The 14,535-nt window shown below is 44.4% G+C and overlaps 2 protein-coding genes across 2 annotated transcripts; one reads left to right on the forward strand and one right to left on the reverse strand.

The window, feature by feature from the left end:
* Window positions 1–4,547: 4,547 nt before the first annotated feature.
* On the forward strand, window positions 4,548–7,588 carry LOC306712902 (serine protease 27). The gene is made up of 6 exons (XM_079182376.1): window positions 4,548–4,816; window positions 4,998–5,110; window positions 5,278–5,351; window positions 5,709–5,980; window positions 6,423–6,583; window positions 6,822–7,588. The coding sequence occupies exons 1-6, from the start codon at window positions 4,771–4,773 to the stop codon at window positions 7,074–7,076; spliced, it is 921 nt and encodes a 306-aa protein (XP_079038502.1). The 5' UTR covers window positions 4,548–4,770; the 3' UTR covers window positions 7,077–7,588.
* An 85-nt stretch (window positions 7,589–7,673) lies between these two features.
* On the reverse strand, window positions 7,674–13,934 carry mapk7 (mitogen-activated protein kinase 7). Its single transcript, XM_079182375.1, has 7 exons — window positions 13,839–13,934; window positions 12,615–12,889; window positions 12,352–12,517; window positions 10,726–12,263; window positions 9,535–10,637; window positions 9,196–9,326; window positions 7,674–8,013 (listed from the first exon to the last, which is right to left on the reverse strand). Exons 2-7 carry the CDS (start codon window positions 12,883–12,885, stop codon window positions 7,866–7,868), a joined length of 3,357 nt encoding a protein of 1,118 aa, XP_079038501.1. The 5' UTR covers window positions 12,886–12,889; window positions 13,839–13,934; the 3' UTR covers window positions 7,674–7,865.
* Between the last annotated feature and the right edge of the window lie 601 nt (window positions 13,935–14,535).

Raw genomic sequence — 14,535 nt, forward strand, 5'->3', positions numbered from 1 at the left:
CATTTTCATTGGTCCTCATTTGGATGTTTTAAAACTTTGATAAAGCTTTGACATGTCCACATGCATCTGCTATCATATCATCGTAAAATAAAACATTCAGCAACTGCACAGAAGCAGATATTTTTAGCTAAGTAAAAAAGATAAATTATTACAATTATTAAAAAACGGATACTATTATTATTATTATATAGATTTTAGTATCTGTTTAATACACTGAAGATTTATAGTTGTAATGTTTTCCAATCTATTTGAAACACTGATAAACTACAAAGGAAAGGATCATGGTACAGTCTGTATCATTAATAAAACAGAAAATGTAGTTACCACACAGTTATTAGATAAATATGAGTAATACTTTCATTGAATTATTTCTTCACATTTTTCATTTGATGTAGCATCTACCAATGTAATAAAGATGTGAACGTCTCCAAAGATAACATTAAACCCTATTGAATGCCCAGATGTGTTCAATAAAGATTAGTAATGAATTTGTTCATTAATGTAGCAAAACCTAAATATTTTCATAATATAAATATTTTCATAATGTAATATTTATATATATATATATATATATATATATATGTGTGTGTTAATATACGGCATCAGTTAAAGATGCAGTTTGTCTTTGTTTTCATTATTGAATAATCTGCCAGTTTCTTTCTTCATTGTTCCATAAAACTGCAGAAAATGTAGAATTTTCTTTATTGCCATTTTAAGCTATATGCCTTCTTCTGGCAATCGGGCCAAAACCCAAAGATATCCAAAATTGTATTTACGATGATGTAAGAAAAATCAGCACATTCTCGTAGTTCACAAGCTGCAGATGTTTGGCCTTTTTTGTTTGAAAAAATATTGAAACGAATCAATGATTGACAGAGTTGGTGCTCGATCATCTAGTTGATTATTTGACTAAATGCATTTTGAGCTCGATGTTGAGCTCAGCCTCTTTTCTTGATCAGCTATTAAGCTCATAAGGATTGAGTTACTTAATCCCAGCACCAGTGTTTTAGGCCTACAATGCAGTAAAGAGGCTGTAAGTAGGTAAAGTTACCACAGGTCATTTTTTAACACAAGGGCTAAAATATGCACGTAGTTTAGGTTTCCCAGAGCACCTAGGTACTGTTCCCTCACAACAGAGGTATTGTTCTACTGCCATAAAACACGGAGCTTAAAGCTATGGGACAATAAACAAAGCCATTGTCTGGCCCCAGAGCGGGTTAAAGGAGCACCATACAGAAACCCTTGGCGATAGGCACACAAGGTCTGTGTGAGCCGTAAGTAATGACGCAGGTATGACGGTATGTATGGCAGAGTCAAAGAGCGAGAGCGGAGTAGAACCGGGGTTTAAATTTATCTCTTTGCAGCGGAGGGGAGAGAAGAAGAGAGAGATGGAAGATGGAAGCAGGGAGGCAGAGGAGAGAGATAGAGAGAGTGAAGAGGAAGTATGTGACTTTGGGGTGGGTGTTGGGGCTTGGGGATGGGGAGGGTGCCAGCTTGTTTTATTTCCGGTTGACAAGACTTTGCGCTCCCTTTCTCTCTGTCGCTCCCTCTCTCTTTCATACTAAGCTATTCTTTCTCCGCTGCCCCCATTGCTCCCCCCCCCACCCCCCTTTCTCTGTTACTTTCCTCCAAGATGTGCCTTGGAGAAAGGAAAGGACTTGACAAGTTCAAAGGTAAAAAAAGGAGCAAGAACAGTGTTGGAGGAAGCATTAACATCCTTTAGTTAAGTAAAAGTACCAATACCACACTATACAAATACGCCATTACAAGAAAAAAGTCCTAAATTCAACATTTTAATTGGGTAAAAGTACAAATGTGTTTTCAGCTAAATGTTCTCTCCATTATGCAGAATGATATTATAATATATATTATTGCGTTATCATTATTTCATTTAGTTTTTGCCTTCATGATAGGAAGGCTGAAGACAGGAAAGAGGGAGAATGAGAGAGAGAGTACGACATGCAACAAAGTGCCGCGGGTCGGATTTGAACCCAGGATGCTATTCTAGGTGAGCCATAGGCGCTATTATCACTGATACATAAACATATAAGCAGCATTGTAATGTTCATAGCTGGTCCAGGTGGAGCTCAGTGAAGCTCCTCTGTCCAAGGTTGGATGGATAAATCTATTTACGATGCTTTACAGGTTACAAGATCATGTGTAAAATTATAATCTGCATATTAACTATATCTGTCAAATACATATGTGGAGTAAAAAATACAATATTTGCCTCAATAATAGAAGAAGGCTATTAAGAAGCAAAAAATGTATGTCCGTGTACAAGTACATAAAAATTGTACCTATGAAAATATACTTGAACGTGAAAATGGAAACTAAATGAATGAAAGTTGAGTAACAAAACTGCTTAGTTAATTCAAAACTAAACCCCCCCAAAAAATGGCATTAACCCGACACACCCTTATCCTCCCACCCCCCTTGTTTCCTATCTGGCTACCCTATTTGTTTTTCCTTTATTCAGAAATCATTGTTGCATCTTATTGTGTTCCCGTCGTTGGAATGTGGCTTAACCTATGTGATCCCTATGTGCTGAGTGCAATAACGTGTGTGTGTGTGTGTGTGTGTGTGTGTGTGTGTGTGTGTGTGTGTGTGTGTGTGTGTGTGTGAGTGTCTGTGTGTGCTTGCGTGTGTGTGAGGCGGCGCGTGCTTCACTGCAAAGATTCATGTAGCTCCCGGACATGCATTTTTTTTTTTAGTGCATCTTGTTAGTTCATTCCTGTCACCTCTCTCTCCCTCTCTCTCCCTCTCTCTCGCCATCCCTTGCTTTTTTCAGCGCTGAAGGGGGGATGGGGAAGGGGTGGTGGACGAGCCTGGGAGGGGAGGAGAGGGGGAGGCGATGGCGGTGGAGGCAGTCACCATGGTTACAATGCCACGACAAATATTCATCAAGTCGTTAAAATAAAAACAAACTGGAGTGCATTATAATTGCTCTTACTGACTGGATCCTATAATGTGTTCATATATTATGAGTGAGATGAGCAGACTGGATGGGGCTCACACACAAAAAGACGCTGTTAGGGATTTATTTTTAAAGTGACTATGAGCTGACACATATGAGACACACACATTTCAAGTCTCAGTGTATAACTTTATTTTTCCATTACCTGTTTATGGACTTCCCTATGAGTACTTTGGTGAGTCTCTTTTCTTTTCTCTTTGTCCCTCCATCTCTCTCTCTCTCTCTCTTCCTCTACTGTTGTGTAGCCTGAGGCGATACTGTGATGTGTCCTCCCTCTGTCCCTCCCTCCCTCTCCCTCTCTCTCTGTCCCTGTCACCTTCAATTGCTCTGTGAAACTAGACACACTGCCTGGGGCAGGAAGGCAGGGAGGGAGGGAGGGGAGAGAGGAAAAGGGAAAAAGAGAAACAGACCGACAGCTTTATAGACAGACAGAAGAAATAAACATTTGGTGTCGTGAAAAATAAAAAAAATAAATAGGGTAACCACAGCCCAGATGTGTGGCACGGTCAATCAAATGAGTTATGTTAATGTTCATAATCCAGCCAAAAACATACACTCTAAAGGATTAGCACTGGAATCAGAAGAACATACAATAAATTACATACACACATCCACCCAATTTAAGACAGTGTTTGACCTTTGACCTCGTGGTTTATATGCTGTGGCTTTATCCTATATGGATGCTCCAGCTCCGACAACCACGTTGCTTTTCCTTGAACAGATACTAAACTAACAAGTTAATACTTTCCACCTGGAGCCAGGAACCTTTAGCATTCCTTATCACTACGAACACAGGGTACAGTGTGTCTAAGGCATGGTTTTATGATTTAACATTGGTGGTTGTTTTTAACCAGAAATTGCTCACAAATATTGAGTGTATTGGCAGTCAAGTGTGTCTGTTCCTAACACAAAAGCTAGAAACCTGAGAAATTACATTATTAGATTAAACTGAATGTTCACATTTAATCATCATTTATATTTAACAGAGAGTTGATCTTTAAATCTCTGATGGAGCTTTGACATGTCCATGTCCATCTGCAAATGTGTAGGATAGGAAACATAAGAATATGCAATATATAGGGAACAATAATTGATAACATTAGGCATAACAACACATTATATAGATATATCTGCTTGAGTCATTGATATGATGAACATGTCAAATATCAAAGACATTTTACACATCATGATATGAATACCCAAATAAATATAACCATGCCATGTTATGCATGTTATACAGTTATGGACTATGAACTATTAAAAACTGCATCACTTACCATTGTCTGGGATTGAGACCTGTACAAACTGTTGCAGGCCTATAAAATACGAAAATGCGCATTTTTATCGGACGAAAAGTTCGTTTTTATTCAGCAAGAAAACAACACAAGATGTAATTTACCTGTGACCAAACCAGGAGGAGAATCTGATTCGTCAGCAGTTGCGTTCCATAGATTTCATTGGCTCAGGTGAATCAGGAGGGCGGGACAATAGTTTTGATTGGGTGTAGTTGCATGCACAGTTATCTGTTCAAGGCGTTCACCTGAAATTTACTTGGGACTTCATTCGGGAAGCCTGGATCCGAAGAAGGATACTGTCGACGGTTAAACGCAAGGAGATGTAACTTTTTTTTATTTGTTCATTTCCTGTACTGCTCCAGTTGCAGTCACGAGAGAGGAAGAAGACGTCGAAAGGTGGATTTAAACGGGGTTTTTTCGTGACTTCAGAGATAACATTAATTGTTGGCTCTGATTCAGTAGTGTCTGATAGAACCGAAATTGGGGCGCGAAAACAAAATGTCGCCGAGAGTAGAGTTTTATGCCATTTGTTGGTGCGTAACAGGTGAGTGTTAACCCTTAGCCCCCCTTACCTGTCCCCCCGACCGTGACTCCTGTTTCTTTGTCTACAATCTGCACTATAAACTACTTCATTTAAAACAGATTTGTTTTTGTGTCGTATTGTAATACAATAATCCGCTACATCGGCCTGAGTGTTCAGAAATGCAATCTGTGTTTACATTTAGGTTTCTTGGCTTCTTACGCCCAAGAATGTGGCCGACCATCGATAGTGACGAACAGAATTGTGGGAGGGGAGGACGCCACAGATGGCGCTTGGCCGTGGCAGGTGGATATACAGGTATGTCCCACTGAAAACTCCCACTAGTATCAGCTCTGCCGGTGGGAAGTTACATGTGTGGGTAAGTCTAGGTCTTGTTTATCCGCTGACCTGCTGAGAGAGGGATTTGCTTGTGATGCTGAGGTGACTCACTCTTTTTCTTCTCCCCCCCCCCCATCGGCCTCCAGACAGGCAGTCACATCTGTGGAGGCTCCATCATCACAGAGGACTGGGTCCTATCAGCCGCTCATTGTTTCCCCAAGTAAGGCAACATCTCCTCACACAAAAACCTGCAGGTGAACTCTGCAGCTGAGCATCAAAGCGCAGGCGCTCTGCTTCTTTTGTGAGCCGTCAGTCATTTTGTGGGATCTCTTTGCAGTTTCGTTAAAGCCCTGCAGAGAAATCTTCAAGCTAAATTTGTTTAACATCCTTATTACGTGTTTGGAAAACTTACCTCCAAGAACTATTCCCAAATCCTGCAGACTCTTTATGGTAAACATCAAAACCCATTTCAAGGAGCACCTGCCTATCCCATAAAGCCATTCAACACCTTCACATTTGAAACCCCCCCCCCCCCCCCCCCCTCGTCTAGCAGGTGTCCTTTGTTGTCTTCTTTCAGTCCAAACGACGTGGGCATTTACACCATCTATGCCGGCCGGTACCAGCTGAATGGCTACAACCGTCACCAGTCGACGCACCGAGTGAGCAAGGTGGTGATCCCGTACGGTTACAGTGAGCCTAAAAACGGGAAGGATTTGGCGCTGGTGCGGCTGTCCAGCCCAGTAACCTGGTCAGATTACATCCGTCCCGTCTGCTTGCCTGCCTCTGGCACCCTGTTCCCGGGTGGCCTGCTGTGCTATGTCACCGGCTGGGGGAACGTGCGGGATGATGGTAAGGCTTGCTAAATTGTGTCACTGTGGCGCCCGTATTAAATGTAGTTCAGTGCAAATGTATTGCAGCAGCTCGCCTCCCTACAGAAGAGCAATGATTAAATAACACGGTGAGAGGGTGCTGGCTTTGTTTTTTTTCGTATACTGTTAAACCATATTTGCAAACGTATACACAAAATACAATACAAAGAACTGAGTAAACGGGGTAGACAAAGACAAAAAGCAATAAAACAATGTCAAAGGACAATTAATAGCATGAAATACAGAGAAGATGTCTGTCTAAATGCTTTATGGCACAACAATACTGAACATGTCCTTTTAACCACACTGCTGTAGACAAGAGCTACCAAAGCTTACTGACCATCTGCTAAGCTGTAGAAATAAAGAAGTCTCACACTCCTTTTGTTCTTCATCCTCCCATCTGTCCTCGCTCTTCCTCTCAGTCCCTCTGCCAGGAGTCGGGACTCTGCAGGAAGTGGAGGTGCCAATCATCTCCGAGAGTTCATGTCAGGAGATGTACAGGACGGACCCGACGGAGCAGGTGGACATTCTGTACGACATGATCTGTGCTGGATACCAGAAGGGCGGCAAGGATTCCTGCCAGGTACTGTTGGATCAGCTGTTCGTGCTGCAGTGTTTACATTCACGACAAAAATGCTCGTATACAACAACGGTACACAGGAAAACAAGAACCTGCCTTGAAAGTAACTTGGATTGCTACTTTTTCTGCAATCGTGCGCCGTCTAGTTTTGATATCCTTCCCCTTTTTTTTTTGAGCACTTTGATACCTCCCAGTGGTGAAAGCTGAACGGGTCATGTGCATGTTTGTGTCGTCTCTTCAGGGGGATTCAGGAGGGCCCCTCGTCTGCCAGATGGTGAACGGGACCTGGGTGCAGGCTGGGGTGGTGAGTTTCGGACTGGGCTGCGCTCACGCCAACCAGCCAGGCGTGTACGCCAAACTGACCGCCTACTCGAGCTTCATCAGCAACACGGTGCCAGAGGTCCGGCTGTACGGCCGAGCTGATCAGAACTGGTGCGGGAGCGCTGCCGTGTTGGCCAGCTGTCTGTCCACTCTGCTGATTCTGCTGCGGAGGTAGAACACTGAGACGACTGGACTTCTGGGAGGTCGAATGCAAACCAAGCCAAATGAAGGATGAGATGAATTGTGTGTCTGACCTGTGTCCAAAGTTATCCTGAATAGTACAATTAGAAAACTGTACCTAATGTGCACATGAAGCCATATTGGACATAAACTGTAATATAATCTTCATTTTTAGAACTGTAACTTTGCATTATAATCATAAGGGATGTGTTCTGTATTTGAAATAAATTGTTAATTTGATTCTTGAAATCAGGTCAGTGCTCTGATCAACTTCTGATAGCTGAGTTTGGAAATGTTTTACCAGAATCATGTTCATGGATCAAAGATTCATTTGTGATCACACACTTTTGACTAAGTACTGAAGCGGTTGCCTTTGAAACAAGATCAATAACAAATATTGGAACAAATATTACCTAATTTTCAGGACACCTTTCTGTAATGTCAGTTATTTCAGACTTTTGTTATTCAAATGTTTGTTTTAAATGAATTAAAGTAATCTCAAAATGACCTTTCTCACAGAGAACCAACTTGATCTTTGTTTAAATTGCTCCTTTTATTGTTCATAAAATATCCAGAGACAGGTGATGACAGTTCTTTATTATAAAGAAAGCGCAGCATGTCATAATGGTAAAAAAGACGGCTTGGTAGTGCCCATTAAAAAAGAAAAAATAGCTAGCTAGCTTTTAAATTAATTTGATCTTCACTCAAGGTTTTAATGCTAAAAACAAAAATCTAAGATTTACACAAATCCAAGAGCTGTCTTTTAGATTCCAGGCAGGGAAGGTCAGGCATCGGGGGGAATGTTATCAGAGAGGATCATGGGAGAGCCGAGTTGCAACTCCTGCTGCAGGGATTCCAGATCAGCTGGAGTCATGCGGTGAACCTCGCTCCAATCAGATAACAGGGAAGCCGAGAGGGGGGCCGAGTCGTAACTGATGGAGAAGGAAAATATAGAAAGCATTAAATGGGGCCGTCGCTCGGATCATGTTCCGGCGTCACTGATAATGGACTTTTTAGCAAACTAGGAGACATCTTGTATCGAGTAGTTAACCAGTGTTTTTTGAGGGCTTGGTCAGCGCTTGTAAAACACTTTACTGCTTTGAAGACATTTACAATGTAGCTTATAAGGAAGCAGTTGTTGAATAAATCAAAAGGGCAGACATGAAGTCTGAAGGATGACCGTGAGAACGAGGTGGGTTAACATGAGTCATGCAATTTGGGGAATTACAGCGACCTGTTACGGCATATGAGGTGGAATATGTTGTGTCTATCCATTCAGCTGAATTATTGTTAGCGTCTGTTAAATAAATATGTTTTTATATTTTAAGAGTTTTCTCATCTCGATTATTTCTCACAGGGAGGTTAAAAAGATTATTTTCCACCACAAATGGCGACGAGGATGGGATCGGACGTGTAATCAGGACTCCGTTAGACGACAGAAGCGCAGAAATATAATCTCACAAAACAGCTAATGTTAAACTTATTGATTAATGATGTGCATATATAAACCATTAGGGGTAATATGTGTTGATGTTTCGATAAATTGTAAATACTTTAATGGCCATAGGAATGGCCAAAGGGGGAATTGTTGTGGAAATTTATCATATCGTTCTTTTAGATATAACTTGTATCGCTTAAACCTGCATATATGTAGATGAGGCCAACCGGACTCATTTAAAACCTAACGATAAATGATTTCATAGGTATTTTAGCATTTCTGACTTGCTGTAGTGTAATCCTGATTTCACCACCTAACCCTCTTCCCACGAAAAGGCTGGGAACCTGGCCTTGGAGGGTGCAGCTGCAGATAGCGGAGGAAGACATCTGCGAAGGGGGGGGGTGAAGGGAGGAGACGAGATAATGTGCATATACTCTGTCTTTGTCTATTCCTTGTTGTTAGACCTCCGAACCATCTGTGGGGAAAGAGCTCTATCCATTCAGCTGAATTATTATTAGTGTCTGTTAAATAAATATGTTTTTATATTTTAAGAGTTTTCTCATCTCGATTATTTCTCACAGGGGAGGTTAAAAAGATTATTTTCCACCACAGAATACATCGGTTGTGTTCGTGATAGCAGTGTTAGAAACCGAGCTCACGCTGTACAAGCCCTTACCTGTCCCGGTCACAGTGCTGCAGGTCTGTGAGAGACTGGTTGAGAAGGTCATCCAAGTCAAAGCCCACGCCGTACCCAGCCCCACTGCCTTTAGGGGTGACCGAGAACACCGGGGGTAGAACGTCCTCTACCTGACAGGAGACACAGAAGGGGGGGAGGGGGGGGGAGACATTGGGTCAACTGAACTCTGTATCTTTAAGATCAGTTCAAGGCAAGCGGAGGGTTGTGACATTTAAGCCTGGTTTAATGCGAACAGGAAAATGTTTTTGATCGATTACACATGGCTTCTTTCAATACGCTAGCTGCAAAAAGCAAAATATTTTAACAAGGAAGGCACACCTGGGACTTTGAGAGCTGCAGTGTTACTGTATGGATGTCGGGGGCAATGGGGGGCCCTTGCTGTCCGGTATCTGTGAATCCTAAACTGGGATGAGGCTGCGAGGGGACCCGTAAAGCCCCACAGAGAGGGTGTGCGGCGGTCTGTGGCCCAGATTTCTCTCCTACGGAGGGACACAGCTTCTCCATCGGACAAGCGGGTGCAGTCGCGGCGTTGTGGTGGGGGTTGTTTTGGCGTCCGATATTCCCATTCGTCTCTCTGGTGGTTAACGTCGGAGCTTTAGTCAAGAAACTCTCCAGAGGAAGCAGTTGCGGTTGAGGGTCCGGCTGCGTTTGACTTTGAGGTTGGAGCTGGGGCTGGAGAAAGCTCGGCGGTGGAGGCTGCGGTTTCCTGCTGGGCTGTGGTGGTGGTGGTTGCGGTGGCCTCGTCTCTAACTGATGCCCGTTCCAGCTCCCCAAACAGTTGAAACCGCTCTGTCCGTTGCTCTCGCTGTGAGGTTTGAGCGTGTTGTTCTTGACAAAGCCACTAGTGACGGTCATTACGTCCATCCCTCCGCTTACAGCAACAACTATATCCGCTGGAGGTTTCCTCTGGCTCATGGAGAAAAGCAGTGATGGTTGCTGGGTACTGGGAGGCTGAAACACGCCCTGCTGGTTAGGTTTAACTTGGGAGATTAACTGTTCATGAGACCTGGCCTCCTTGCCCGTTTTATTGTTCAGTGCTCCTTGAGCGCCATCGCTGACGGCTACACCGCGATGCAAGTTCACGTTACAATCCGTATTCGTTGCTCCATCGTTATCAGGAGTCGGCGTTCTCTCATTTCGACTGTCCATCATCTTTGTCCAACGCTGCAAAAGGCTTTTGTCGTCGTCGCTCAGCAGAACCCCGCCCAGCGAGTCCCCCCGTTTGCCCTCTCTTCTTTCCTTTTCCTTCATCTTCTTCTCCCTCTCCCTTGCTCGTTCCTGCCTCTTCCTTCTTTTCTCCTCTCTTTCTCGTTGACGCTCCTGTGCTGTGACAGGCCGACGCAAATCTGGAACAGAAGACAGGGAGGACGATACACCTCCTCCTGCGCCGGCGTCAATGCCCAGAGCAGAAGAACCTCCATCTGCAATGAAAATATACAATTCTGTTAAAGGCCGTCTGAAGGACGAAATGGCAATGATACGAGTGGATAGAGACAACGGCGAACTTACCACCCCTGGCTTTATTTCTAAGAGCTGATTTCAATAAAGCTGCTTTGAGTGCAGCTTTGGTATCCTCTGAAATAGCTCCTTCTTTCCTAGTTCCCTCTCCGGCACCTGGAGGCAGCCTGGCATTTTTGGACAGTGACTGTGAAAGGGACTGAGACAGCGACTGGGCCTGTGCCACAGACAGACAAAGGGAAGGCACAGTGGTGGGTAGGGGTGTCATGGTCTGTGCTGGTGTTGCAGGAACAGAGGTGGGAGCCTGGGTCAAGGACTGGCTCTGGGGGGGCTGCCTCAGAGGGGCCTGACCTCCGGTCAGCTGCTCCTGTACCTCACCGTCTCGCATCGCTTCCAACGGAGCATCCTGACTCGACACCGGTGTTGTTAAATCTATAGTCTCTGGCTGACCGCTGTCTGAGTTGGCGCTGGGCATGTCCACATCGACTGGGCCGCTTTCGCTCTTAGAAAGAAGAGTCAAATCATGGGTCACGTGAGGCGGGGCGCCTTTTAAAAGGGACGCCGGCTTGTTAAAGTTCTGCATCTGATTTGTGAACGTGTGGTTCCCTTCTGCTGGTGTGTGATCTTGTTGCTGTTGAGATTTCACGTCTCTCATTTGCTGTATCTGTGCCGCTTGTGCCATAGGAACCAGCGTTGATTTGCTAAAGTTAACGGCCGAGGGCTGAGCATTGCACTGGTTACCGCTTTGTGCCGCAGCTCTGCCGTTCGCCCTCGCCAGCGGCCTGAACCGCAGCCTTTGACGACAGCCCTGTTTGTTTTGATGGAAGTCCTGGATCTCCATCAAAATCGCCTCTTTAATTTGTTCCCTGTTCATTGGGAGCTTGTCAAATTCAAAGTCAAAAGCTGGCACGCAGATTGGCTCATCATCTTGGTCGTGGTACTTCGACAGGTAAGGATGCTCCAGCGCTTGTGTCACACAGATTCTCTCGCGAGGGTCAAAGCACAACATGGCAACCAGCAGGTCCAGAGCCTCCGGTTCCGCTTGCGGGTACAGTTTGGCAAAAGGCACAGCAGACCGCGATGGAAGACTCTGAACATAGGAGCGTACTCGGTCCGCCCTAATGGTACTAATCAACCCCTCGGGAGGAGTGCCTAACACACCCAGAATGAGCGTGAGCTGGTGGACGTAGTGCTTCCCAGGAAACAGCTGCTTACGCCCCAACATCTCAGCAAAGATGCAGCCCACAGACCACAAGTCAATGGCCAAACTATAATGATTGAGCGACAGCAGGAGTTCAGGTGCACGGTACCACCGGGTTGCCACATATTCAGTCATGAAGGAATGGGACTCCTCGGGGTGTAAACTTAGACCCCTCGCCATGCCGAAGTCACCGATCTTGAGCTCACAGTTCTCGTTCACCAACAGGTTGGAGGGTTTGAGGTCGCGGTGGATTACGTTAGCAGAGTGCACGTACTTGAGGCCACGGAGGAGCTGGTACAGAAAGTAGCGCGTGTGTTCCGAGGTGAGCGTCTGGGAGGAGTGTATGATCTGGTGCAGGTCACTCTCCATGAGGTCCAGCACCACGTACCTGCACACATGGGAAGTGGAACAGTGAGATGAATGTGACAATGTGTTGTTTGGCACCCACGTTAACCCCGACAATACAAAATACATACACAGACTTGAAGGCAGAGTGAGGAAGGTTGGGCTGCAGGATGTCTTTGATGGCGATAATGTTGTCATGTTTGAAGTGCTTGAGAATCTTGAGCTCTCGCAGCGTGCGTTTAGCATTTGTCACCACCTCAAAAGCATTGGAGATCTTCTTTATCGCCACCTGCTGGCCTGTGAAATGTAAACAAGCCCCAATGAAAAAACAAAAACACAGCAGGACGGGACATTGTAGTACTCACAGATGAAGTAAGTTACTCATCCAGCCTACCATTGTCCCTTCTCCTGGCAGACGAAACGACGCCATAGGCGCCTGTGCCGATGGTTTCTATGACATCATACTCCTCTCCGACGTCGAACTTCACATCCAGCGAGTGTGCTTTAAGCAAAGCCAGGTTTTTGGCTGTTGTGCTGGTGTCGGCGGTGCTTCCTGTTGCCTCGACTTCACGCTGGTTCTCTCTGCTTTTGTCAGTGGCCATTCTTTCAGGCGACATGGCCACAGGTGGACCATTTTTTCCAACTCCTCCCTCTTTAGTTGACATTTTTCTGCAAAGAATTTAAAAACAATGAGCAAAGGGAAATGTTTTTGTCTGTGTGGAACGCTCTTCACTGAATGTTTGGAACATAAAGAACTGTTTGGTTTTCTACAAGTGGACTTTCATCAGCATGTGGCTGATCCTACTGCATCTTCATAATGATTTTGCTGAAAGTCAATAAACAACATAAACATTGCAGAGTCACGTTTTAATCAAAACTGCCCAACAATCTGAAATGATACTCTGATAGTAAGCAGGTTATCTTTAGGTTTTGGGCTCTTGGACTGACAAAAAAAAAGGCAATTATTAAAATGTTTGGGTTTTTCAGACACAGAATATACAAAATGACTTATTTGATACAATAGGCAGATTAATCAAAAAATAAAAATAATGATTTTATTTAATAGTTTTAGCCTTTCCTCCTCCTGTCACAGCCCTGGGGCCCCGAGGAGCCACTTCAACAGTTTGTCAAGAGGTCAGATCAGTGCAGCACAGACTGAGCCGCTACACTGGATACAATGTAACAGGATTAAGATAGTGAGTTCGCAAATGTTTAGTCACAATAATAACTAAACAGGTGTTTTGTATTCAACCAGGCATAACCGACGCGCTGCCCAGCAACTTCTCATCCGTTAGGCCCGTCAGGTCAGGTGGCCAAAACCTGTAGCTGTCTGTGGCTCTGCGGTACAGCTGGACTCTGCTTGTTTATGGATACGAGAAAGAAAATCCAGCTGCATTCAAGGACCGCATTGTTTTTGTCCCACAGCGTGGTTAAAATAAACCATCGAGGTAACGTGACAAAGACGCAGCCGTACCCACTTTTTGACGCAGGGGCGTAGGCTTGTTACCTGAAGCTCGGGCTGACCGTGGACGTGAACCGTTAAACGATCTTTCTCAGAGTATAAAACCAAACATGGCGACACGGAGACGTGTTTCTGTGCGATGGATCAGACCCTCACCTTGTGAGCCACCCACAACATCCGTAATTGTGTTTTTAATCCCGTAGTGGCACTGCTGTCTCTTGTTTTTGTCTGTCGCTTCCTCGTGCAGTTCCGTGTTGGGTTTAAGTGGCGTGTGTGCGGACCAACGAGGTGGGGCGACGACCGAAAGCTCGTCCAATAGGAGCAGAGGATGTGATGGGAGGCGGGACATTATGGCAGACAGAAGGGTCTCTGTTTCGTTTTTTTGTTTTTTTTTGGGTGGTGGTGACGCCGTTTTCGAGAATGTATTAATCTTAGGAGGGGCCAAAATTACCTGCAGTTAAACCAGAACACTAACTAATACTACTTCTTCTACTACAGACCATAACAGCCCAAAAGTAGGCCTACCCTAATTGCTAACACTGGAGCTCATCGATTGGTTGATAAATAGACAGACATACAATATTGATAAATGAACGTCTAGAAAGAAAAACTGATGTAGTGTTTGGAGGTGCTGGTATTTTAATCATACACAGTGATGGAAAGTAAACAAGTAGCCTCCGTGTACTCTTTACTTGAGTATTACATTCGGTGATACTGCTATTCAGAAGGAAACATTATACTTTCTACTCCACTTCATTTATTTGACATCTCTAGTTACTGTTTACTTTACAGCTCAATATTTTAAATCCAAAATATGTGATTAACTTATCTATCACATGATCTAGTATTATAG

Source organism: Pholis gunnellus, assembly GCF_910591455.1.
Source record: "Pholis gunnellus genome assembly, chromosome: 21".
Taxonomy (NCBI): domain Eukaryota; kingdom Metazoa; phylum Chordata; class Actinopteri; order Perciformes; family Pholidae; genus Pholis; species Pholis gunnellus.